The 27,739-nt window shown below is 43.6% G+C and overlaps 2 protein-coding genes across 4 annotated transcripts in view; one reads left to right on the top strand and one right to left on the bottom strand.

Annotated features, from left to right (window-relative positions):
• Nucleotides 1-27,739, top strand: part of PLPPR5 (phospholipid phosphatase related 5) — a 755,539-nt gene that overhangs the window by 67,412 nt on the left and 660,388 nt on the right. The window lies entirely within an intron of this gene.
• Nucleotides 1-27,739, bottom strand: part of PLPPR4 (phospholipid phosphatase related 4) — a 105,976-nt gene that overhangs the window by 8,536 nt on the left and 69,701 nt on the right. Inside the window, exons 4-6 of the mRNA XM_029618582.1 lie at nt 18,658-18,853; nt 8,151-8,208; nt 1,093-1,266 (exon numbers count right to left, since the gene is read on the bottom strand). Of these exons, the coding sequence (XP_029474442.1) occupies nt 1,093-1,266; nt 8,151-8,208; nt 18,658-18,853 (428 nt within the window). The remainder of the gene's footprint in view (nt 1-1,092; nt 1,267-8,150; nt 8,209-18,657; nt 18,854-27,739) is intronic.

Raw genomic sequence — 27,739 nt, 5'->3', positions numbered from 1 at the left:
TCTGAACTATTTTTTCTAATACTTTAGATATAAATAGGAGATTTGATATGGGTCGATAATTATTGAGGACCAATGGGTCGAGATTATCTATCTTTAGAATTGGCTTTATTAAAGCAGTTTTTAGGATTTCAGGGGCATGTTCTTCAGATAGGGATCGATTGATAATGTTCATAATTGGGAGGGGGGGTAATTATCTCTTTGATCTGTTTCAGAGTATGCGTTGGAATATTATCTAAGGGATGATTTGCGGGATTAGTCTTATTAATGATAGCATAAATTTCTTTGGAGCTTGTTAAATCAAATTCTGCCCAGGCATTCACTTCTTTTATTCCCATTTCAATAGATTGATCTTCAATGGCCAGGAGGAGTGTTTTCCCCCCATAATTTCCTAATAGCTTCGTTAGACTATAGATTAGCAATTCAATTTGTAGTTGATGTAGCATTAAGACATGACAGAATATGGGGATGCTTAGAAAATATAGTGACTTTAATTGAAATTCAGACTGCTTTCAAAAAATGTGAACTGCAGTACAGCTGGCATTTAGGTACAAGTTATTATCTGTCATTGTGCTTTCTTCTGAGTTGATGACCTTATAGAATAAGATCAGATGAGCTGTGGCCCGAGCTTGGGGCAATCCAGGAACCTGAATTCCTGTTTATTGATCAGCAACTGATTCTACAGGTCAGGTGTAAGTTACTTTTTTTTTCACTTTTGGCAAATCACTTTAACTCCTTTTTCTTCTCTGACTGTACTTTGTTGAATTATTTAATTTAACTCAGTAGGTGAATGACATGGGGGCATGATTCATTTGACAATGTACCATGTACTTATCATAGTTACAGATCCTAAACTGGATCCCTGGTAATTTGCTTTACACAGAGAAACCATTCATTTTTAAGTTTCATATGTTAACAGAAGGTTCTTCACACTATTTACATGATATAGAATTCAATCTCCTCTACATCTCCTCCCTTACTGTTGTGAAGGTTGCTTTCTGAGTCTCAGTAAAATCAGATTTTGCTTCAGAGAAGCGTGCTCTCTCACTTTAACCAGTGTCTTCTGTATACAGATTACAATAATATAATATTTACCAAATAGACAGCAATTCCTCCTCCCAATAGAAAGCCACAATAGACATCAATTGGATGATTTTTATACTGCGTGATACGTGTCAGCCCACATATAATGCCACAGATGATGAAGGCAAAGACCAAGAGAGGTTTCAGCAGTTTGGAGGAGTCCGTCAATGTGGCATTGAAGTACATCTTTAAAAAGAGAACAATAAGACATTTATAACACTTGAGGCATGCCTTTCTTTTATGGGGGTAATTTTCAGAGCCATTTACATGCATAAAACCCGTTTTTTTTGTGTGCATAAAAAGACCGTTCCTTTAGAGTCAAAATAAATGATACTTTATCTGACCAGAAAATATCGACTGGTATTCCACAGGGTTCATCCCTATCAGCCATTTTGTTCAAACTGTGCTTATTACCATTGTGTAAATTATCTTTTCTGAGTCTTAACTTCTATTTATATGCTGATGATGTACAATTTATTGTACCCATAGAAAAATCAGTGGACCATACTGTAGACTTTGAATATTTACTTATCCTCTATTCAAAGACTATTCTCTCAATTCAAATTAATATTGAACACTAAAAAAATGGAAATTATATGGTTGGGCAGGAAAAGTGTTATCAATACCCCACAGCAGATTACAATAGGAACAGATAATGGCTTGGGATTTAGGCGTGATAATAGACAAGAGTCCATCCATGGAAAAACATATTATTGGAACAATTAAAGCGGGCTATAATAAACAGTTAAAACCCCCTATTTAAGGCATGTGATTTTTGCACTATATTGCAAACTATGGAGGTTATTCTCTAAATGTTTATCGCATGCGTTAGGACCTTATTGCACGCGATAAGGCCCTAACACACGTGATAAACCCCTATCTCACGCGAAAAAGGGCTTTTCGTGTGTGATAGGATGTTAATTAGCTGGAGGGGAGGAGTCGGTGCAGGGCGGGGGATGAGTTGGCCACAGCACCGCTGCCGATGACAATGTGAGGGACATTATCGCTGGTAGTAGCGCGGCGAATAGCATCACCTTTTACGGTGGCGCTATTTGTGCGAAAGGCTGCAGCCAGCCACACTGCGGCTGGCGAAATCGCACCACCGGGGTGCAAACGGCTGCGGCCTTTCGCAGGCCTACCCCCCTTCGCCCCGCCCCCTTTTTCACTGGATTCATCATTCTGCGAAGAATGATGAATCCAGCCCTATGTTTTTTTTTCCAGTTTTGGTTATTGCAATTTTTCCAGTTTTAATTATTGCAATTATTGGGCTTACCAGCATTGACATTGAGACCCATGCAGTGGTTGCAGAATGCCTATGCTTGAGTAATATCGAGATGTACAAAATAAGATCATATTACTCCAGTATTGAAAGCCTTGCATTGGCTTCCAATCAAACAAAGAATACAGTACAAGGTTCTAAATACTATTCATCAAATAATACACAATAAACACTCCAAATGGTTAGGAGCAGCATTACATTTTCAAACTCCATCAAGAAACCTTAGCTCTGCAAATAAAGGCTTGCTCACTATCCCATCGATACAGAGTGCATATCTATCTGAAGTTAGAGGTAGAGCCCTATCGGTTGCAGGTTCAAAATTGTAGAATACTTTATCTGAAAACTTAAGGCTACAAAAAGACCTTAAAGTCTTAAAAAAAGAATTAAAAATGTGGCTGTTCAGAATTGCCTTTGAGAAAGATTAAATCGACAGTCTTTATGGAAGGAGAATGCAGCAATAATACCAAATAGAAATTATCTTGCTAATTAACATTGATTCTTATGTTTTTTCAATATCTTGCTGTATTTATGTATTTTTATTGTTTCTAATTTTGAATGTTTATTTTCCATGAACCGCCGTGATTGTATTTTATGTAGAGCGACAGTGTACAAATAAATGAAATGCCTGCTTCCAAAATCGGCTGGGGCTCAGTGTGCTTAAAGGTCTGCGCATAATCCGGGTCCATGCATAATTTTATGCACACAGGAGAGGAGGTGGAGTTGGGACAGAATTAGAACTTACACACACACACGTTTTTTGTTTTTAAAAATTATGATGGCAACGTTCAAACTGGCACGGGGGTGCACACTGACGCACATATAACGGCACACTCCCTGGGATGTGGCGATTTTATAACATCCGTGCACATATGCGTGCACGTTATAAAATAAGGTAGGTACGCAACCTTGCGTGCCCAATTTTAAATGGGTGTGCGCTTAGGTGTGTAAATGCTGCTTCTACCGCGTACATCAGGGAATTTTAAAAGGGGCATGTGCCCACACCATTTCTTCCCCCTGGTTTAATAGCCTGCACTCCTCCCAGTTACCCTAGGCCCTTTAAACCCTCTGAAACACCTCCTCCATAGCAGAAGTAAATGTACGTGGCAGGGAACCCAAATGCGTGCCCAGGTGTGTAGGTAGATTCGCACATATCTCTTGGCCCCATACCAGAATGGCCATGCCCTGCCCAGACCATGTCCATGCCACGCCCCCTTTTGAAACTCAGTGAGATGTGCGCGCAGCCCGACATGTGCACGCATCTCTGAGTTTTGAATATAGGGTAGGCACGTATAAGTCCAATTTGTGCATGCACCCCTTAACTGATGCACGCGCCGGTCCTTTAAAATTTACCTTTAAGCGTACAAATTCGCTGCACCCTACAGCAGGTATAGCTTTGTGCAGGTTTGTGCATGTACTATGGCACTTATGTGTGAATTTTCAAAGTGCACTTATGTAAATAAGTGCACTTTGAAAATCTGGGGCAAAGTTTTGAGCACAGTTGTAAAATTACCCTCCATATGGACAGAACTAGAAATAGATGCACCTCTAAAAGCCAAAGAAAGTTATCTGCCTGTAAGTTGGTAACATCCTCGTCAGTACAGACAGAGGTAAGGAATCCATTTAGTTTTTCTTCTATTTCCTTGTCTTCCCTGAGCATTCCCTTTACCTCTCCATCATATACGGGCCGATGCATTAATGTATGCTCAGGCTGAGCGCACTGTTAGCCCCCGTTTGGCCGCACGTTTTCGACGTGCTATTTTTACCCCTTATACAGTAAGGGGTAATAGCGTGTGGAAAACACGCGGCCAACCCCCCCCCCCCCCCCCCCCCCCCCCCCCCCCCCCCCCCCCCGAAACTAATAGTGCCCGCAACATGCAAATGCATGTTGATGGGCCTATTAGTATTTCCCGCGCGATACAGAAAGTAAAATATGCAGCGAAGCCGCACATTTTAATTTCGTCTGGCACTGGGAAAGTGTACAGAAAAGCAGAAAAAACTGCTTTTCCGTATACCCTCCGACTTAATATCATAGCGATATTAAGTCGAAGGCCCCAAAAATTAAAAAAAAAAAAAAAAAATCTGCCCGCAGCCCGCAGGTTGGAAGACAGATGCTCAATTTTGCCGGCGTCTGTTTTCTGAACCTGTGGCTATTGGCGGGTTCGAGAACCGACGCCGGTAAAATTGAGCGTCGGCTGTCAAACCCGCTGACAGCTGCCGCTTCTGTCAAAAAGAAGGTGCTAGGGACATATTTTTTTTTTCTGAATTGCGCACCTAGGAGAGTGGCCTGGGCGTGCGCCGGGAACGCGGGTGCTCGCCGGCTCTCCCGCGGCTTTTTCTGTATCGGCCCAATAGTGCTTCAAATGTTCTTGACAAAGTTTTGTTTTGTTTTTTTAAATCAGTTTTTACCTTTACAGCAAGCTTTTTTCAAATTATTTCTTGGCCTGCCTTATAACTGCTTTATATCTAACTTGCCAGTGATTCTGCTCTTCTCTAGCTTCATTAGGGTCTCTCTTTCCCTTTTGTGAGTGTTGCCCTTTTGGCTTGAATTACATCTTTCACCTTCATGCTGGCACTCATTTGGTCTTCTTTCAGCAATTTTTAATGCATGGAATACATTTTACCTGCACGTCTATGATGTTTTTTTTAAACCATGTCCATGCCTCATGCAAACTTTATATCATTTTGATCTCCCTTCTCTGATGGACCTTTGATCTGACATTTCTTATGTTCTTATGCTCTTAATCTTGGCAACTGCTTCATTTTGTTTTTTTTTTTTGTAATTGCCTCATTTTATCAGTCTCCCTTTTTAAAGTTAAATCCTACTGCAATAGTTTTACTTAGTATTCACCCTCCAGTAATTATGTCATATCTAACTATTAGATGTCCCATCTCCAAAGCTCACACACCTTGAGGAAGCCAAATAATGTGTCCTCTTCTCTGCAGGACCACTCCTATGGAACAGCCTGCCTAAGGAAGTAAGATGTCTCCGAGAGAGAATATTTTTTAAAAAAGCCCTAAAAACTTTCCTCTTCAAAAAAGTGTTCCCTAACCTAAACGATAATGGACTACCCCCGACATGTCCCTCCCCGGAGAACGCTACTCAGCCGGCTCCCCTGCCTCCAGGAGCACTGGATGGCCGGCGCCATTTTTAAAGATGGCGCCGGCTGTCCATTACTCCTCCCATGTGATGGCACATGGTAAGGGCAAAGGGCCATCGGCGCCATTTTGATTAGTGGCAGCCGATGGCCCGAGAGTGGGAGATCGCTCCTGGGACCCCCCACTGGACCACCAGGTACTTGTTAAAAGTTTTGGGGGGGTTGGGAGGGTGGGGGAAGCTAAGGGATATGTTTTAAAGGGTTGGGGTGGGTTTAGGCGTTGTTTCTGAGTGCCGTTTTTCCTGCCCTCCCCCAAAACAATGGGGAGCCCCCGATTTCTGACGACTTTGAAAATATCGTACAATATTTTCAATCGTCAGAAAAACGATTCACATCCCTAAAAACTGGTAATGGTGTCAGCGTGTGTGTCTTTTAAAATCCCCCCACTTACGTGGTAGATGCGCATAGGTCTTTGCATCCACTTAAAATAGGGCAGATGTGTATGCTTTCAGGCTATTTTATAACATAAGCGCATACATGCACGCATTGTTGCGATCCTGCCCGCGAGGTGCGCGGGCAGGCTCTTACCTTCATGCGGCCAGTCGGGCCGCTGACGCTATTCTCTTCGGGGCAGGCCTGCCGCCATCGCTGGGCTCCTCCCCGGCTGCCTCCGGTCCTGTGTGGCAGGGTCGGGCCGCCGGGAACTCGCTCATGCGGCTGGGGACTGCCGCTGCCGCTCCTGCTTCCCCGAATCAGCTGGGGCCGTCTCCGCAGCTGTTTCCACAACGCCGGGGTCTTCAGCCAGCAGGGAGGCCGTCCCTGCCGGTGCCTGCTGCTGCTCGGGTCCTTGCCCGGCAGGGAGGCCGTCCCTGCTGGTGCCTGCATCTTCTTCAGCTGCCTGCTCGTCCTGCAGCCTTCCTTCTCTTCCTGCTCTGTCTTCTTCGTGGCTGGAAGCCGCTCCAGCAGCCTGCCCTTCGTCCAGCTTCAGGGCAGGGCTGCCCCACTTCTACCTGGCTTCCTTGGGCCTTCCACATGGCTGAGGACGCCACCAGCTTCCAGCTCTCTCTTCTCCAGCTTCCTAAGGCACGGGCGCACGCCTCTCACCTGTTCTTCAAGGGCCAGCCAGGTGTGGTCCTCTGCTGACCTCTCCCTGGGCATTGTCCTCTTCAGTCCTACAAAAGGGCTCAGCGTCCATTCCAGCTTTGCCTTCGCAAGGAGTTGGTCACTCCTGGGATCCTGCTGTCCTTCGCTCAAGGAGTCGTTCTTGTTCCAGCACTTCTTCAAGGTCCTGTGTTTCCTGTTTTTCATTGGAGCTCCTCGTCTTATCTTCTTGTCTACGTTCCAGTCCTGATGTTCACCTGCTGTTCCAGATGTCCGTGTTCCAGCCCTAAGGTCTGTCTCCTGATTCAGTATCTGTGTTCCAGTCCAGATGTTTGATCCTGAAGTCCGTGATCCTGTCTTGCTCTCCTGAACCCCTGGTTCCTCGTTCCTGAGTCTTCTGTTCACTTGGTACCCCGCGGCAAGCCATGTCATGGTCTGCGACCAGCCCCATGGGCAGGCTGAGTAGGGCGCTTCATGATGCAAGCCTTGTACCTTGTTCCTGAATCTTCTGAAAGCCAAGTACCTCATTCCTGAATCTTCTGAAAGCCAAGTACCTTGTTCCTGAGTCTTCTGAACGCTTGGTACCTTGTGGCAAGCCATGTCGTGGTCCGCAACCAGCCCCACGGGCGGGCTGAGTAGGGCACTTCATGATGCAAGCCTTGTACCTTGTTCCTGAGTCTTCTGAAAGCCTAGTACCTCGTTCTTGAGTCGTCTGTGCCTGAGTCTTCGTCTGTGCATCCCAGAACCTCGTTCCTGAGTCTACGTCTGTGCCTGAGTCTACGTCTGTGCATCCAAGTACCTCGTCCCTGAGTCTCGTCTGAATCTCCATGTTCCGGTCTCCGCTGCCCTGGCCTCCATCCGGCCTGCCGCTTCTTTCCATGCCCTGTGGCAGGTCCGAAAGGGCTTGGAACGGTCGGAGGACTGTTCATAAGACCATCATTGCGTTGTTGGTCTTCTGAAGCATGCAGGTCCGGAGGAGGGTCAGTATCTCCAGTCTTCAGTCCAGCCTCGCTCCCGTCCAGCCCTTGCTCGGGCATGCCTCGCCTACCACGGCACCTCTTCGGAATTCCTCTGGGGTCGAGCCGCGGCCCAAGAACACACATCTCTTGGTATGTGGAACCGCTCTCCTAGCGCTCCACAACACGCATGTTATAAAATAGCTGCGTTCCTGGGTGTGTGCAGACGAATGTACGCACATGTGCGCCCACAAACCTGTTTAAAGGTTACCGTCCCTGTGTGCAGTTATAAAACTGGTCCCCCAGTGAATCCGTTGCATTAGAAATAACAGAGTCTGCAGTAAATGTGTGTTGCACACTATACCTTAGTAAATAGATGCCTTCTATACCTGTTTTGTAATTTCTTATGGTCCCCCTTATCGAGCAGCCCTATGGTGTAAAAAAATAAAAACTGGTTCTAAGCTTTTGCAAGGTTGGAAACTTATTGTTCATGTTAGTAATGTATTCTTCCTACAAAGCTGTTTTCCCTAAATTGTATCTTGATGAATTTCAGTATGGAGCTTGGGCCCTGCACTATCTAATATTCTGACATTTCTCAAGCATTGCTGGAAAAGGTAATGAGAAAAATGTAATACTTACAGAAATGTATACAGCGGCAAAGGCTGCTAGGGTTGCATGCTGAGAAGGAAATGACTTCCTGCCAAGGAAGGACATTCAAATTACATATTCAATTTCAAACACATTTCTGTTCCTCAGTTTAAACTTGCAAGACAATTGCAAATTAAAAAAAACCACAACTTCATTCACCTTTCCATTCTATTTTTAGCATTCTGAATGAAATTGGTTGTCATATAAGTGCTATTAGAATCAATAATCGCATATGATTTGGGCCACTTTTCTGTTAAATGTCTGATTTTCTAAACTACACTATTACTGGTGCAGTGTGGTTATCTGAAGTGCAGCACAGTTTTAATTAGTGCTACGTGCACAGAGACAAAAGGGGCATGTGATTTGACTGAGCCTACACCTTGTAGTGCTACTCTATATAAATGTTTAATAGTAGTTATAGTATTAATTAGGGTTTTCCCCCAAAAGGGTGATTTTTGGCCATCCATTTGTATAACCTATGTTTGGAATTTAGTTAGGACTCCAGGATTAGCATCCCTACTTTAGATCACATTTTCAAGCTAGGAAGAAGTTATAAAAGTGAAAACAGGGTTGGCATGGGTAGATTGGCTGAATCTTTTCAACTAGATTCTCAGCTGGTTGAAAGTCTATGTGTAGTTTCACAACACACCTCCTCTTAGCTGCAGTATAGCGAGGCATTCTTGGGGGCATTACTTGGTCAGGGATCAAAACTCTGGGCCTACATTTAAAGCTAAAAGAATACTCATGTGTAGAAGACATTAAACTTTACACCTGTGCGTTTGGTGTGACTGTAGAGATATAATTTTAGCCAGTTAACCAAATGATATCCCAACATAAAGTGAATGGGAACTTTGTGTTTGCATATTAGCTGGATTTGTTCAGCCTAAAAAGCAGGCACTGAGAGTGCAAGTTAGAAGCCGTACCAAACATTTACCTCCGTGTCTACTGAGTAGACAAGAGTGTGCCATCTACATGCAGTGCCCTAACTCCATGCTGGGTCTACAGGATTGGTTTGGTACAGGCTCAGAAAACAGTGCTTTTCGCTGAGTCACCAATACAGTTTAGTGCAGTTCCCAGTATTTTTTAAAAATTGCCATTCAGGCGATGTCCAGCGTTCCTTAAGTTCTAGGATCCCACAGGATCAGATTGCAAAGTTATGGTTGCAGAAGTAAAAGTGACAGATGTATTTTATTTTCAATATAAAAATGAATACATTACAATCTATATTTGTATGTCATGTAAAATCTATAATCTATAGTTATATTTTACAGTTTTTTAAAATGTATTCTTAAATATTCAGTGCAAGAAGACATGTGAGCATTTTATGATATCTAATTTACATTTTTAGTATAGAAATTTGCTATGTCAGTATTTGCTATGTAAATCAGTATTTATAGCTGTCTTAAGTAGACTAGGCTAAAAATTGTCAACTGGTGACCACAGGCACTAACCAATGACATTGCAGCTTTCAAATCCTTGATGCCAACCTAAGTAATGGCAAGGCAGCGTAAAAAATGCTCAGTGTCATGGTACTATGCTCTGACCTCACTGAGATTTCAAAAGAAGGAGAGAATATTAGGGCTGGAGCTATCTTTGAATGCTACTCCCTCATAGCAAAACGTTGTTTTCCTTCCATTTGCAATCTACGGGAGCCTGGACTTTGGCTCAACCTCAAGGCGATGTCATTTATGCTGGCCCTTAAGACAGAAGCTGGCCAGATGCAGCAATTTGTCCCAAAAAGGGGGATCCAAAGAGGATCTTCCGTTTTTGGAGCCACTCAGGGACTATGCAGAGTTTTTTGGATCTTTAGATTTTCTAATGGAGTGATTGGGCCAATTTTTACTGTGTCTCTGGGAGCTAGATTTGAAAGTGTGGGTATTTTACAAACTGGGTGGTTTATGAGCTGGGTTTGGATGTTGGGTGATAAGGTTTAGACTATGGGTTCTTCCTATTAATTTGTTGAGTTATTGATATCTTTTCCTTGCTGGCTTTTCCCCTAATGAGAGTAGAGTTTGAGAGTCAGTTGGATGTTAGGTGGTGGTTGTTTTATTATCGTTATTGTTTTGTATTGTTTATTCTGAACTGTTTTTCTTTGAATTATGTATGCATTTATGAATTGCATTATACATATGGGGGTAGATTTTAAAAAATAGCGCAATTGCGTACTTTTGTTCGCGCACCAGGCGCAAACAAAAGCACGCTGGATTTTATAAGATACGCGTGTAGCCGCGCGTATCTTATAAAATCCGGGATCGGCGCGCGCAAGGCTGCTGATTTTGGGCAGCCTGCGTGCGCCGAGCCTCGCAGCCTGCCTCCGTTCCCTCCGAGGCCGCTCTGAAATCAGAGCGGCCTCGGAGGGAACTTTCTTTCGCCCTCCCCTCACCTTCCCCTCCCTTCCCCTACCTAACCCACCCCCCCCGGCCCTATCTAACCCCCCCCCCCCACCTTTATCCATGGATTTACGCCTACCGGAGGCAGATGTAAATCCGCGCACGCCAGCGGGCTGCTGGCGCGCCAAGACCCAACCCGGGGGCTGTTCTGGAGGGCATGGCCATGCGCCCAGAATGCACCCGGGCCGGCGCCACGCCCCCAGGCCCGCCCCCCAAACGCTGCATCACGCCCCCGAAACGCCACGTCATTTGGCAATGCCCCCGACACGCCCCGACATGCCCCTTTTAAAAAGCCCCGGGACTTACGCGCGTCCCAGGGCTCTGCAAGCGCCGGCGGCCTATGCAAAATAGGTGCGCTGGCGCGCGAGGGCCCTGCTCGCGTAAATCCGGCCGGATTTGCGAGGGCCCTGCTCGCGTAAATCCGGCCGGATTTACGCAGGCAGGGCATTTAAAATCCGCCCGATGTTGTATTAATTTATACTTTGTAATTTGATTTTTTGAAATTGTTTATGCATTGCCTATGAATTGTTCTTGAAGTTTTTCCTCGAATTGTATATGCATTGATAAATTGAATTTTTAATATGTTGTATTTTGTAATTTGTATATATGCAATTGTATTTCATTTTTTGTAAGCTGCTCTGGGTCATCCGATGGGACTAAAGGTGGGGTATAAATTTAGATTATATTAGAATTGAAATGAACTGGCCTGTTTTCCTATAAAATACTAAGGTAAAAATAAAAAAGGACCTTAAATATCAGAAGCACAAGAAAAATATGAGCCTGGATCCCTTGGTGTTCTAATATGTACAGCAGAATGAAGGAGGGACAGAAAGACTTGGAGAGGACAGACAGACAAAGAAACATGATGAATGAGGCTAAAAACTAATCTAAATGGAACTGTCAACAGAATACATCTGTAGGCCATTTTTAAAGGAGGTGGCAACATGCACTGATAAAGGCTTCATTCCCTTTAGTGAATAGCACTTTAAATTGGTGTAATAAGGCACTAAAAAAACCCCAAAAGGTTATGGCATGCTTATAATGCAAAAGACTAAAGGTACAGTTAAAGTTTAACATCAATGGTGGCTATAAAGTGGATTTTTTGCATTAAAATGATTTGCATAGAACATAAATGAGATGATTAGTAGAATTTTGTAATATATAAATCCACATTCATTGGGGGAAAACATCCACGTTAACATGTAATAACACCACATTAATGCATGGTTAGTCCACTAGTAACTAGGCTCTTATGATTAGAAAATTAACATTGCAAAGAAACTACTTTTTCTTTAAGAAATTATACTTTGATAGAAAAGCAAGTTTGCTTACCGTAAACGATGTTTCCGTAGATAGCAGGATGAATTAGCCATGCTGTCATGGGATCTGTCAATCAGGCCCGGGAGGCGGAGCTTGTCAAAGCAGAGAACAGAGCTTTGCTCTCTGCGGCTGCGTGTGTGTTCCCGCGCAGGAAAGTAACGGAATCTCCTCGGTCTGTGATTAAGCATTATTGTAGTCGAAGACTTGTTGACTGCCAGGGAGGAGGGTGGGTCAGCATGGCTAATTCATCCTGCTATCTACGGAAACATCGTTTATGGTAAGCAAACTTGCTTTTTCCCATTGATAGCAGGGCTGAATTAGTCATGCTGTCATGGGAGTCCCAAGCTCCCGATCACGTCATTTATGATATATATGTTTGTACGTGATCTTTGCAGTGTGGCAGTCACCATGGACCGGAGGATAGAGATTGCAGTATTGCTTGCCCTATCTTCGCGTCAGTGGCTGCTTGTTGGTCAAGGCAGTAGTGAGATGTGAAGGTATGAAGCGATGAACATGTAGCTGCCTTGCAAATGTCTATGGGTTGTACATTCTTCAGGTGTGCCAAGGAGGCTGCTACTGCTCGGACTTGGTGAGCTTTAGGAGTAGAATGTAATTGCAAATTCTGTTTATCATAGCAGAATTTGATGCACTGTACTATCCAGCTGGAGATGGTGCGTTTAGCCACTGGTAATCCAGGTGCCTTCGGGTCAAAGGAGTCAAAGAGTGAGAAACACGGGAGGCCGAGTTTGTTCTTTCTTTGTAGTGTGTTAAAGCTCTTTTACAATCTAGTGTGTGCAGTAGTTTTTCCCTATCATTTGTGAGAGGTTTAGGGAAAAAAGTTGGTAATTCCATGGTCTGATTGAGATGGAATTGAGTAACTACTTTCGGTAGGAAGGATGGGTGAGTTCGGCGAACTACCTTCTGGTGATGAAATTGCAAATATGGAGGGTAATGGACCAAGGCCTGTAACTCACTCACTCTTCGTGCTGATGTTACTACAACCAGGAATACCACTTTCCATGTGAGGTATTTAATGTGTTATATTGGGGAAAGCACGAGCTGTTCCAGAACTATGTTGAGGTTCCATGGAACTGGAGGTTTAGATACCGGAGGACGAATGTGAGTTAATCCCTTGATGAAACGAGACAGTAATGGGTGATTGGATATAGGAATATTGTTTACTGGTCTATGATAGGCGCCTATGGCGCTGAGATGAACTCTGATGGATGATGTTGCTAGACCAGCTACATATAGTGTATGAAGATAATCCATGAGCAACTCAGGTGAGCAGTCCAATGGTGGTACACCTTTGGAGGTACACCAGGTAGAGTAACGTTTCCATTTATAACTGTAATTCTTCCTTGTGGAGAGTTTCCTGGATTCCAACAAGACGAATTGTGCTGAAGTGGAAACTCCCTGTTCTGTTAGAAGGAGCCGCTCAATCTCCACGCTGTCAAGTGGAGAGATGAGTGTAGCGGGTATAGAAGCGTCCCTTGATCTTGGCAGAGAAGATCCTGGCAATTCGGTAGCCAAATTGGGTCCATGATGGATAGCGGGAGAAGGAAACTGTACCATGGTTGCCTCGGCCAGGCCGGGGCTATGAGTATCAGCTGAGCTTTGTCTGCTATGCACTTCTGAATTGTTCTTGTTATGAGTGGTATGGGAGGAAAGGCGTACAGGAGGCCTGTCATCCATGGGATGACAGGCCTCCATATCGAGCAGAATTTGGGAACTTGAGCATTGATCTCCGTTGCAAAGAGATCTATTGATAGTGTCCCCCACTGTGTGAATACGTCCTGGGCTATTTCTGTATTGAGAGTCCATTCGGGAGGATGAAAGATGCGACTTAGTCTGTCCCCTCTTGTGTTTGCATCTCCTGGTAGATAAGTCGCTTGGAGATGTAAGCAATTCCGGTGAGCCTGCTCGAAGATTGTCAGGGACTCCTTGCAAAGGGACCAAGAACCGGACCCTCCTTGTTTGTTGATGTAAAACATTGCGACTTGATTGTCCGTGTAGATCATGACCCTGCATCCTTTCAGGTGGTCTTGGAACACTCGTAATGCATTGCGAATTGTTCTGAGTTCCAACAAATTTATTTGCAGGTTCTGTTCCGAAATTGTCCATAACCCTTGTGTTTCGTAAATCTCGAGGTGTGCACCCCAGCCCTTGTGAGACACATCTGTGGTTAGGACTGCATTGTGAGGAGGGGGACTGAACAACGCTCCTTTGGACAGGGTGGAGTCTAGGAGCCACCATGTTATATCTTTTTTCATTTCGGCGGTCAGCGATACCTTCTGTGTCAATGGTTGTGAATTTTGTTTCCATTGGCATTTTAGTCCCCTTTGCAGGCGCCTCATGTGTAGCCTGGTGTTGGGAACCGTGAAAATCGCCGCCACCATGTGGCCCAGGACTACCAAGACCTGTCTCGCTGACGGTCTCTGAGTATAGTTCATGGTACGTAGAAGGTGACGGAAGTGTGATATTCTGTCATCTGGTAGGTATGCCCTGTTGCAAGTAGTGTCCAGGCATGCACCTATGAACTGTAACTGTTGTGTTGGTTGTAGGTGTGATTTCTGGAAATTTATCACTAATCCTAATTCCTGTAAGCATTGTATCACCCGGTGGAGGTGATCTAGTAAGATGTTGGGAGTTGAGGCGATTATGAGCCAATCGTCCAGATATGGAAAGATGGTTATACCTTGTTGTCTGAGATGAGCCACCATCACTACCATGCATTTAGTGAACACCCTGGGTGCAGCCGATAGTCCAAAGGGGAGAACTTTGTACTGGTAGTGTTGATGTCTGTAGCGAAAGCATAGGTAACGCCACGAGGATGGATGGATTGGAATGTGTGTGTAAGCATCCTTCAGGTCGATAGAACACATCCAATTGTTGGTTTGAATGAGATACCATTTTGAATCTCTCCTTGGTGAGAAATTTGTTCAATTCCCTTAGGTCTAGTATGGGGCGACGGCCCCCCGACTTCTTGGGTATGAGGAAGTATGGGGAATAAAATGCTGCTGATTTGAAGCCTGGGTGAATTTGTCGAATTGCTTGTTGTTTGCGAAGCAAAGCAATTTCCTCCCCCAGTTGTGGTTGGGGTTTGTGAATCATGAGTGTGGAAAGATGAGGCAATATAGGTTTTGTGGTAAATTGGAGTTAGTAACCGTGACGTACTATCTCCAAAACCCATTGATTGGATGTTATTCTTTCCCACGCTTCCAGGCAAGAACACATTCTGCCTGATGGAGCTTGATATTGTGGTGGTGGCTGAGTAACTAAAAAGATGAAACCGCTTTTGCTGCAAAAGTAGGTTGTTGTGCTTGTTGTCTCTGGTTACGTGGTTTACCTTTATGTGGGTTTGAGGTATTCTGTTGTGGAGCAGGACGCTGGTAGGAAGGGTATGTTTGTGTACGAAAAGACTGATAAGATCTATAGGGTCTTCTGGCATATGATTGCCTTTGAGTAGATCCAATATAATGACGTGTGGTCGAATAATTAGGATGTGACATTAATTATTGTACTGCTAAAGCTTCTTCTTTCAGTTTACCTACTGTGTCTTGGTATCTTTCTCCAAACAGATTATCTCCTGTACATGGGAGGTTTGTTAGTTTGTTGTGCAAATCTTCACGTATTGAACTTGAACATAACCATGCTAGTCTGCGGGCTGCAATGGCTGTTGCTGATGCCCTAGATGATGTTTCAAGTGCTTCATAGATTGACCTCAAAAGGTGTCGAGAACACTCTTCCATGTCATGAAGAGGCGGAGGTATCTGATCCGCCGTAGAGGAAAGCATACCCTTCATAGCTTGCATGCACTCATATAGGTATTGTACCATGTAGAATTGATGGTGCATAATTCGGGTAGTCAACATCGAGTTATGATATATTTTCCTGCCAAACTCATCTAAGTATTTGTTGTTTTCCCTGGTGGGAATGAGGAATGAGATTTTGTTTTCTTAAATCTTTGCATCGCCGATTCCACCACTATCGAGGTATGAGGTAATTGTGGTAGAGTATACGATGATGTTTTCCTCATACGAAATTTTATGTCTGTTTTCCTGGAAATGGCTGCAATTGTATAAGGCACATCCCAGGACTTCTGAAAGACTGAATACAGGAGTTCTTGTGGTGGAAGAGATGTTGGTTCCCCTGGAGTATCAAAAATCTTTAGGAGACCCAGGGTTTCTGCCCTAGGGTCTGTTTCTTTTTGGACCTCTAGATGCAGAACTGTACCCAATTTTTCTAGGAATTTTGGGTATGTGAGGTCTTCCGGAGGCGAATACGGTTCCTGAGGTTGTTCTTGGGGATCCGATGGGAATCCCGTAGATGATGATGGGGATGTTTGCATTGAAGGAGAATCAAAAGATCTATCCTGAGTATGAGTTGGCGAGATTGGTCGATTTGTTATGGGAGATGTTGGCGGTTCCACCGATGGTTTTCTAGTAAGCTGTGCTTTGTGTTCCGGAGAACTGTCGTCAGCAATATTAGTCATTTTGAACAATGACTGAAGAGTTTCATAAAAACCTGCTAAGGATTGAGACAATTGAAAAAATGCCTCTCTTGTATGAGGGGGCATAGTTGTACGATGATCTGGTTCTCCTGAGACACCTGCTTTAGGGTGCCTTGGAGTATTTTGAGGTGAAGTGTCAGATACCTTTTTGTCGTTTCGTATTTTATTGCCCGTTATGTTCCTCGAATCTTCTGAATCTGTAGAAGTGTTAGAGGAAACCACTTGTATTACCTTTCTATGTAAGATGGTATTGGAAGGTGGTATATGAGATGATTTAGAAGTCGAAGGGCTTATTTCCCATGTAGCACTCCTGTTTACCAGTTTTTTATGGTGAGAGTGTTGTGAGTGCTTATGAGAATAGTGAGACGACGAGTCTGTATGACTTCTTCGTGAAGTATGTGATCGCTTCCTACGTTTTATTGTAACTTCTTTGGTGTCAGCGCTCGAAGAAAAGGAGATATCTGAACGAGGTGAAGTTATTGGTGAAGAAGCTGAAGAAGAGCTTTGTGAAGGGTAACGTCATCGTTTCAACTCCTTCTGTAGCATCTGAGATGAGTGAATATGTCTCTTATGCGCAGATTTAGATTTAAGCGCGGATTTAGATTTATGCGCGGACATAGATTTATGTGCTGATGGAGATTTGTGCATGGATCTAGATTTATGCGTGGAAGTAGACTTGTGCGCATATCTTTCTGTTTTTGTGCGCGCAGGGTTATCGGCACCGATGTCTTTGGCACCAATGTCTTCGGCGCTGCGCACATAGATTCCAATGGAGTTGAGCGCGAAGGTGATGTCGGTGCCATACACGCAGATGTCGATGGCGCCGTGCATTCATTTGCTCTGCGCACAGCATTCTTCTGCGCCGTACGCGTGGGTTCTTCGGCATTGTTCACGGAAGTGTCATCAGCATCGTGCACATAAAAGACTTGTGCGCCGATCCATCTGTAGGCGCCGAAGTTTTGTGCGCATATGGCGCCGTAGGCGCAGAAGTTGTAGGCGCTGAGTTTTCTGGCACCAATAAGTCCCATTGCGGCGCTTCAGGCTCTGCGGATTTTCTAGAATCCATTGGCCTTTGTCGTTTTGAGCTCTCCTTACCACCAAGAGTGGAGGATTGAGGATCCGACGAAGATTTTCTCTTTTTTGAAGGAGCTGATGAAGTCGGTGGGCCAGGCGATGAATGAGCCTCCGATGGTTCCATTGAGGCAAAAAGCTCCTGAAGTCTGTAGGCCCTTTGTTTTAATGCTCTAGGAGACATCCTGAAGCAAAATTCACAATCTTCCCGATTGTGATCTGGTCCTAGGCATCGGTAACATCGGTCATGGCCAACATTACTTTGCCGCAATGACAGGGTTTAAACCCCGATTTTGACATTGTTTACTTTAGACTTTGAGGAGAAGGACAGCTCCGTGTGCGATCCCGCTCGCGGAAAAACAGACTGAGGAGATTCCATTATTTTCCTGTGCGGGAACACATGCGCAGCAGCAGAGAGCAAAGCTCTGTTCTCTGTTTTGACAAGCTGCGCCTCCCGGGCCTGATTGACAGATCCCATGACAGCATGGCTAATTCAGCCCTGCTATCGACGGGAAAAGAACATGTTCATATGTGTTCTAGTCTTGGAGCTGTACATTAAGACATTGCTTCTTAACAATAATGACATATTACATTAAAGAGAAGGTCAAGTAGGCTTCAGAGATCACAACAATATCAGCTACAGTTACCATCAGTCAAGGCCTTTTGGCATGTTAAGCTTCAGAATTGATCATTTTCGCTGATAATTCCCAAGTTATGGAACAATCTACCTTTGGGGATCAGGGAAAAGTATGATCTATTGAAATTTTGAAAGAGAGTTAAGACCTGGTTTCTGCTAAAAGACATGGATTAAGGAAAGTGGAGTTAAGAATGCTGAGATGTATTTGTTGATGAGAAGGTTTTATTGTATTGTATATTTATTTTTGTATTTAAATTATTTGTATTTTACTGTTGCACATTGCTTTGGACAATCTGTTTTAAATCAGGAAAGGGGGCAAGAACACATTGCAGTTCATTTAGACAAAACAGCAAGGCTTAATTTCTAACCGAAGCTGCAGGAAACAGATGCCTGCATAAAAGTCTTTTTCAGCAAATACACCATTTGAAGATGCCTGTCAAAGAGCTAGACTGGAACAAGGCCTCGGATGAATCAAAAAGTGCAGCATAACAGTGATTTTTAATACTTTTGAATCTCCTGTAGAAATCTTTTCTTATTGATAGAAGAGTGTAAGTGTCTGTTGCTAACCTTCCAGTATTGATGATAGCAAGATCTGAGCCAGAGCAAATATCTTCCAGCACATAAGAATTTTCTTTGCAGGATACATTCAGGGATGTATAGTTGGGTTTACAGACAGTCAGGAAGTAAGGTGCTTGATACCCAGTTGACAGCTGTATAATGTCAGTGATGAGAGCAGTAGAACAAAGACCAAACACATGAACACCTATGAAATGGAGAAAAAGAAGTGGTTATACAACATGGATGGTTATACACCCATACTTTTACATGTACAACCTCCTTATTGATTTTCAAGATGCCACTTACATATATAAAATGTTTTGTGTGCATGAGTGACTTTGAAAATCAAGCCGATAATTGTGACGATGACTAAGTAGGATGAGCTTTTAAAAATGTTAAATACATCTTGTCAGCTATGTGTTTTCGCAGGAGGCATCCCACTATCGCCAGGGGGGGGGGGGGGGTGCCGCCCTGAAAACACATTGCAGCTCCATGGCACGTTCCTTTGTGTTGCAGCCAAACACTGTGACACAAAAGAACTTGGCGAGCAGCCCTTTAATGTGAGGACAGCCCCAATTTCACAGGACCACCCTCGTCTTATAGGGCTGCCCAAAAATGTACCCACGGCCAAATGGGGAGGTTGAGTGGGGGTCACTGCTGATCCCCGTTTCAACCCAAGACCACTGGTCAAGGCGGCCCTGACTTTCCCAAAATACAAATAAAGTTAAAAGCATGCGTGTGGCTGCAGCCTCCCTGATATACAATTTTCCCGGCCCCCAGAATGCCATCAGCCAAAGATCCACCTCCCCCCCAAGAGCCATAGTGAAAGATTGCCTCCACTCCCCTTGACCCACCTGATTGCCTCAGCCAAGATCCCCCCTCCCTCTGATTGTCATCAGCCAAAAATATCCCCTCCAGAGACCCCCTTACTTTCTCCACAATCCCACAGTGGGGACAGGTGCATCCTCACTCAAAGATACCCCCTCCCCCTAACCCCTCCCAAGAGCCACAGACCCCGTCCTACTGTCCCCCCCTCCAGAGACCCCCTTACCTTCTCCATGATCCCACGGCAGGGACAGGTGCACCCTCGCACCCATCCCAGTTGGCATAATTTTCCAAAATGGCACCGACCTCACCTTATCCTAGCCATGTGACTGGGATAAGGTCTGGGCACTGGACTCACACTGGTCACATAGCTGGGGTAAGGTGAGGTTGGTGCTATTTTGGAAATTGGTGCCAACCGGGATCGGTGCGAGGGTGCACCTGTCCCTGCCGTGGGATTGTAGAGGAGGTAAGGGGGGTCTCTGGAGGGGGTGATGGGAGGAGGTCTGTGGCTCTCTGGGGGAGGGGTCAGGGGGAGGGGGTATCTTTGAGTGAGGCAATGGGGCATCAGGGGGAGGGGCATCTATGGTGATGGCAATCGGGGGTCAGGGGAGGGGGAAACCTTCAGCCTTGAATCCCATCATTAACTTTCAGGATCATAAACTAGCCCTTCCCCAAGACTCTGATAATTAAATTCAATAATTCCAATGATAACCGTGATACCAGAATGATCCTGTCAAAAAACATAATTGAACATAGGAAGGAGTAGTTTTCAAAAGCCTTCTATGCAGGTAAGTACTGATTTGCCTCATTAAAGGGCTTTAAAAAATATTTCTACCCTAAAAGCACCTAAAGTACAGACTGTTGAAAGGGAAAATGTGCTTATACTATCCCTTAGAGAACTGGCGGAAAACCCATGCATAATACTACTCACAGACACAGCACCAAAATGTACACTTTTGACAATTGCCCTCATTGCTTTTAAATATTAAACTTTAAGTTTAAAGAGAGATATATTTATTTATAGAAGTGCCACTATGTTTCAGAAGTCATGTCAAAGTGTCTGATGAATGTGTAATCTGTAATTTTTGTGGTAGACAAAAAAAATTAAGAAATATATGAACTTTTATAAATTAAAAGAAATTCATTCTGTATTATGCAAATACATTCTCTGAAATGACTGAAATGAGGATTTTTCCTTTACTACTCATCATACAAAATATTTTCAAGTTATTTTGTCACCTTAGTAACAGTGACAAAAAAAATGACTCCATTACTAGGCATGTTGTGAATTACACAAAACCCTGCAAAAAAAAAAAAAGTAACTCTGAATCTACATAGCTAACCTGTCTCGCCAAAACAGCACTAACTCCCAGAACTCAAACAGTAATAACCCTACCTATGAAAAGGCAACACTGCAAATATTATACCAGGCCCTAGAATGGCATTAGGACCTAGAACAGCATTACTATACTTTATAGGAAGGAAAAGAAGTGGCCTAGTGCTCAAAGCAATGAGCTGAAAACCAGGGCTCAAATCCCACTTCCCCCACTTCCCCCACTGACATTCCTTGTGACTTTGGAAAAGTTGCTTTATCTTCCCTTATTCCGGGTACTTACATGAAGGTCAATTTTAAAAGCCATATGCACACCAAAGCTGGGAGATATGCGTATGTCTCGGGCTGGCGTGAGCGACAAGGATTGTAAAAGCAGGTGAACATGTGTGTATCTCCTGGAGCACACTCACATCACTCAAAAAAGGGGCATGGTCTGGGCCGAGAATAGGCGGCACTCTTCAAACCCCACTGACTGGTCCTGATATTTTTATTTAAAACCTTTCAGGCCATCCATAGCAGAAAGTAAAGTTACACATTAGGGGACCATGGCGCGTGCTTGTGCGTGTAACATAAAGTTTGCGCGTAAGTATTTACATGCCCAAGTGCACGCCAAGGTCCCCTACTGCGTAACTTTACTTCTGCTATCGATGACATATAAGTTTTGAAATAAAAATATCAGGGCCAGCCAACGGGGTGTGAAGGGCTAGGGCTAATAGGCTAAAAAGGAGGCTATCTAGCTAGTTGGGTTAGGAAGTCCTATCCTTTACTGGGGCAAACTGGGGAAATGGGTATTTGTGTCGGCACACGTGCCTAGCAAAATCTAAATCACTTATGCGGTAGAGGCGCTATTTGCGAGCATCCATGTAAAATTGCGCCCACATGTACACACATATTGCCCATTTTATACTATATGAGCATATGGTATGGCCGCGTCCATTGGCGCGAGCTTGCATGCACGCTTATATATATACGCCCACATGGCTGTTTGAAAGTTACCAACCCCGATTGTAAGCTTTTCAGGGAAACAATCTATGACAACTGAATTCTAAAAATGTTTTACGTCAGCATGAGCATGAGCATTATTTGGAAAAACCCAAATCTATTATTTCCCTACTGGGAGAAAGAAGAAGCTGGACTGCACGGGAACTATTCATTAGCAGAATACCTCATGTTCGTCAGACATATAGAACACAGAAAAAAACCTTCAGCAATTACAGAATCAGTGACCACAATTATAAATAGAAATATGCAGACAAAAACACACAAAAGAATGAGCAGGAAAAAAAACCTGTATATTCATGGGGGAAAAAGGAGAAACGGTATCTATAGCAGCAGCATATGTATCCTGCCACCAGGCCAGAAGCATAATCTAACCAGGGATAATGATAACTAACCAGCACAAGAAACTGGGAAATGAGCTTGTCATTGTCCTTTCTGTACTCTGTGTTTTTATCTTACTGTTCTGATCACAATTTTGTAATTTTCTCCTTTTATTTTAACTAATTTATGTATTAGTTAATAGTTTGGCAATATGTATATATTGTCATGCCATTAAAGTAATTTGAAACTCCTCTGCTATGCTCGGCCCCTACCCCAAATCTCCTGTTCTCTACCCAGAGGATGGAAGGTAAAAACAGGATGTGAGAGCCTGGATTGGCGAGTAGAGTGTCTCTTCCATGTTCTGCTCTGTCCCCTCTAGTCTCACCCGCCTTCCCTCCTGTTGCCTGCACATGGTCTGGCAGGAAGCAGAGGAGTCCCAGCACAGGCCAGTAGGGCCACTGGGCAGAGCCCTGCACGCCCATACCTAGCGAAGTGCCTTGGTGCCGCCCCTGGTAATCGCCCAGTGTGCCTAATGGAAGAGCCAGCTCTGGCTACCAGAGGCTGCTTCCACTGCTGAGGGGAGAAAACACAAAACCTCCCACCAGCCACACACCACTAGACATGGAGCTGTTTGGTTTCTGACAGCATTTTGTTTCTCTCTGGCTTCCTCTATTTTCCATTATGTTATTCTCTACCCCCATCCCCCCGACCCCTGCCACTCCTCTTTGATACTGCATATGGAAATCCTCTGTGCTAACTGGGCCTAAAGTGAAAGCACCAGGTATTTCATTTCTCCACCACCAAACCAGTGGCCATGGACTGATCTCTCCTCCCACTCTACAGGAGAGGTTCCCCTGCCTTGCAAGCACTCCCTTGCTGGCCCCCAGCCCTCCACGGGCAGCAAATCCCACTCCCACCCAGAATGCCTCTGGCAATCTTTCCGGAAGCAGGTCCCCCCCAGCAAAATCCCCCGACCTGCAACCTCTTGGGTTGCAAGTTACCCCAGCAGATTCTCCCTCCACTCAAAGTCCCCTGATGATTTCCCTCATGCTGAAGGTTTCTGACAGCCAATCCCCCCACTGGCTGACTCCCCCTACCCAGAAGCCCCAGCATCAAGACTTCCCCAGCACCTGCAGCACCCCTGCAGCAAGCTCCTCCCCCCAGCACAGTACCCGGGCTCACTGGCATTTCAACAAAGGAGCTCTGCTCCTTCTCACCACGACTGACAATAATCAACAAAATGTCACACTGTGTTATGCTACAGTAATAAGAAATACCCGTCAATGATTACTCAAATTTACATTTATTACAGAATTTAAAACAGGGAAAGAATCCCCCGTTCTACTGCAGCAATGCCCCACTTCCTACAGAAACTCCTGCTAAAGTCGTCACTCTTATCCAGACTCTGCCCTACCTGAAAGAAGCTCCCAGCAACAAGTACCCCACCAGCAGATTCTCTGCCCCCTCTACCAGCAACAACAACCCTCCACAGCAGACTCCCCCAAAAGTGGAGGTATAATATCAGCTAATAAATCTAATATTACAGTAATAAGAAATACCCGTCAATGATTACTCAGTTTTACATTTATTACAACATTTAAAACAACCAAACACACTTACAACCTGTAAAAAATGTTCTCCCATAAAAAACTAACCCACCCGCAATTTTACCAATCATATATCAACATTCCCCACACAATTCATTTCACAAATTATTCAAATGCTCTTACAACCACATATAAATTACCCCCTTTATACACCTTTATTCCAAAAATTCCCACTAAAGGGGCCCTGCTTTGCCTGACATCGGCATGTGGTTGGTAAAATTGCAGGTGGGTTAGTTGCACCGAACTCCCTGGGAACTCAATTTTATTTAGAAGTCTTTCTTATATTATAGTAGCAATTTTCACTAAACTGCTGAGTGGCAAAGTAGTTTTGTTCATGCCTACTTTTTACAACGTTTCAAAGGAAAACCTGTGGTACACGTTCCATGGGTAGAAAAGTGGATGCCCATGGACTTTGCCTCTGCTGTTTCTATAGATGGGACTGGGCAGGGGAAATTATGCCACAGATTTGAAAACCCAATTTATGCCTATAATTTTCTCTCCTTCCCCCCCCCCCTGACCAAATTACACCCTGGGAACTCATAAATTTACAGCAGCTAAATAAAGTGAAACCAGGCGATTATATTTACCCACAGCGGTGGGGCAGTTATCAGAGGAATCAGACTCTGTGAGTAGGTAGCTGGATCCCTTTAAAAACTGTACTCTGTGTATTCACCGTGCATATCTCTTTGTACTTTTATTAGTGAGAATTTACTTGATAACAAGACTTTTTGTTTTTGATCCTGTCTGATTTAAGTCATACAATTAGCTTCTTCTTTCTGGTATCCAATAGTTTAGGCAGTAACAGATGGAGATGTCACATTGACAGGAATATTGGCAGCATCTGAGAAAAAGCAGAATGATCAGATGACTTATATTCTTGGGAACTGGCAATGAAGAGGAAGTATCAGATATGTTAATACAAGTGCAGTGGTTTGCAGATGAGAATATAATGCAATATAGGGAAAGGAAAAAGAGTCTAAGTGAGAAATTCAGATCTTACGTCCACAAGTATTTATGCTAGAAGAGAGGCATGGTGAATATAATCTGTTGGACTCGGCCTGTCACCTCTGAGGAACAGAGAAATTCTGGGGAGACAAATTAAAATGATGAACTCTCTACTCTACAGTAATGGGGTAGAAGGGAGAAGGTATAAGGTTAAATGAATTATATGCAACCCAAGGAGAAATAGCTGGAAAGTTATAAGGACAAATGCCCATAGTCTGGCCAAAAAAATTCCAGATTTGAAAACCCTAATGGGGTTCATTGAGTCTCATAAATTGGATATGGTAACAGCAGGTTATAATCTGTTTAGAAAGGATAGGACTGCCAGAAAATGGGGAAGGGGGGGGGGGGGGAGTAGCTCCTTCTGTAAAAAATAATAAATCATAGCAATAGACGTGCATGGAAAGGAGGAGGCTCTTTGGAAAGGAACGATGGCAATCCATTTACACCATAGTGGTCTACTGAGTCCACAACTCAGGTGGAGGAACTGGACAGAGGACCTCCTAAAGATGGGAAAGAAGGGGGGGGGGGGCTGGTGGTGTTGGGAGATTTTAACCTGATGGATTTTATAGGATTTTTCAACAGAATACAAGAGTATTCTGTTGAAAGACTCAGAAGTTGAGATTCCCTTCAAGGGGCTCTCCTGAGATAAATGGTGATGGAACCCATAAGGGAAGGGGTGATTGTGGACCTGGCACTTAAAAATGGAGACAGTGCCTCTAATGTCTTGGCAGGTGCCCACCTGAGCACCAGCGATCATCAGATGGCATGATTTTTTTTTTTATAAAAAGGGAAGGCAGAGAGGAGTCATACAATGCCCAACATCTTGGATTTTCAAAAATACTGAATTGGCTAAAATGGGAAAGTATCTTAATGAGGTGCTGGCAAAAGTGGAAGGAGATGTGTGATGTAGAAGAAACGTGTGCTGAAGTAAAAGGAGCTATAGTAAGTGCAACTGATCTTTATGTCAAGAAAGGAAATAAAAGTTAAAAGAAAAAGAAACTGGTAAGGTTCTCCAAAGAAGCAGCTGAACGATTTAAGGGCATTTGTAAAGTACAAAAAATCTCCAAAAGAAGAACGGTGGAAAGAAAATCTGGTAAAGCTGAGAGAAGCAGGAACAGAAGTCAGGACAGCAAAAGTGCAACTGAAAGAAAAGATCGCTAAAGAGATTAATGTGAGACAAGAAGACTTTTTTTCGGATATGTCAGTAAATGAAGAAAGATCAGAAGTGGTATTGTAAGGCTGAAAGGGAGCAGAAGAAATACATGGAGAGAGATGAGTTATAAGCAGAAATGCTAACATAACCCTTCATCAAGTACATCAGAGGGAATATCAGTTGCAGCAACCATTGTTGTGAACTTAGCAAAGGTAAAGAGGGCACGAGGATAACCAACAATGGCTTTCATGTGATGGGAAAAATATTGTTTCTTTGCTCTAAGAATCAAATTCTTATATTGCTGCATTAAATCTGAAAATAGATCCTTGCCCAAAGAAGTTAAAAGATTTTCTCCATCACCTCTCTGCCCTCTTTAATTTTGTTTTTAAACATAACTAATTCTGCTGAGAAGCAAGGGTTATCCATTCAATTCTTAAACTTAACGTATAACGACTGGAGCAATAGAATTCAAAATTGCCACAATAGTAAGGTTCCATGCATCAAGCATTTCTGTCACGGACGCTCTACAGCAACTCATATCTGCCTTTTCTGAAGGTGAGTGAAACCGAGTTCACATCTAGCTACAGAAGAAATCATAGATAATGATCTAAAATGAAAATTAATTAGGTAATAATCAGACCATGGAACCAGAGCATAATTTAAATTAGAGGAGTAATTTAACCCAGACAGACCACTGAAAATCAGATCGAGGGTATGGCCAGCTAAATGAGTAGGAAATTGAATCACTTGCCTATATCCCAGTGTGATCATAGCAGATAAAACTTCAGAGTAGTTAGCGGGACTCGGGCTATCCATAGGAAAATTAAAGTCTTCTAGAACTAAAAAGATTATCAACGGACAATTAAGAGAGAGCAATATATTCTATTATGACAAATCAGCTGTAGATGAGCTGGATGTTCATTGACCTCGAGACAGACCTTGGGGTGATAGTGTCAGATGATCTCAAGGTATCAAAGGCAGCTGCCAGAGCCAGAGGGATGCTGGGGTGCATAGAAAAAAGGCACAATCAATAGGAAAAAGGACGTGATAATGGATTTTTAGATGTCATTGGTGAGTCTGTACTTAAAGTACTGTGCTCATTTCTGAAGGCCATACTTCAGAAAGGACATAGAGAGGTTAGAGACAATCCAGAGAAAGGCAACAAAAATGGTATGGGGTCTGCATCTGAAGTCATATGGAATGAAGCCCATTGAGCCCAGCATCCTGTCTCTGATAGTGGCCATGGAAAGGGTGGTTAATGCCTAGAATACCATCCTGGAGGCGGTGATGGAGACAAAAATAGTAACAAAATTCAGAAAAGCCATGGGATAAACATAGGGGATTCTTAGTGGTTAAAAGATGGTAATGAAGCACTGGGATATTGTGTATGGAGTGGTTGTTAAAGCACAAAACAACAGTGATATGATCACTGGGGTAACCTGCGTGAATAGGAGTTAGCACCCTATAAGGTAGTGGTCGTACTTTGAAAGGCTGGGTGAGGGAAAAGGGGGGGACGAGGGAGTGTATGTTGGTTTCCATAAGAGAATATGTATACATATCTATTTTTTTTTTTAATTTATGCAATTTTTTTATATACCGTGACACAGAACACAAGATTCTATCTTTACGGTTTACATAATAAAAATTATATAACAGTTAGAAACAGAAATAAATACAATAAAATTCAATAAAAATAATAGTAAGATAGTTAAAATCTACACATTAAAATAGATAAAGTATAGTTAAGATAATAGATATTAGTCCCTCGGTCAGCTTCTGTCTACCCAAAGTAGACAAATTGCTGCTGGACAGGATGGATGGGCCATATTCATCTTTATCTCCATCATT

Source organism: Rhinatrema bivittatum, chromosome 10 (genome assembly GCF_901001135.1).
Source record: "Rhinatrema bivittatum chromosome 10, aRhiBiv1.1, whole genome shotgun sequence".
NCBI lineage: Eukaryota > Metazoa > Chordata > Amphibia > Gymnophiona > Rhinatrematidae > Rhinatrema > Rhinatrema bivittatum.
Note: the sequence above shows the minus strand (reverse complement) of the source record. Positions and strands in the feature narration are given on the sequence as shown.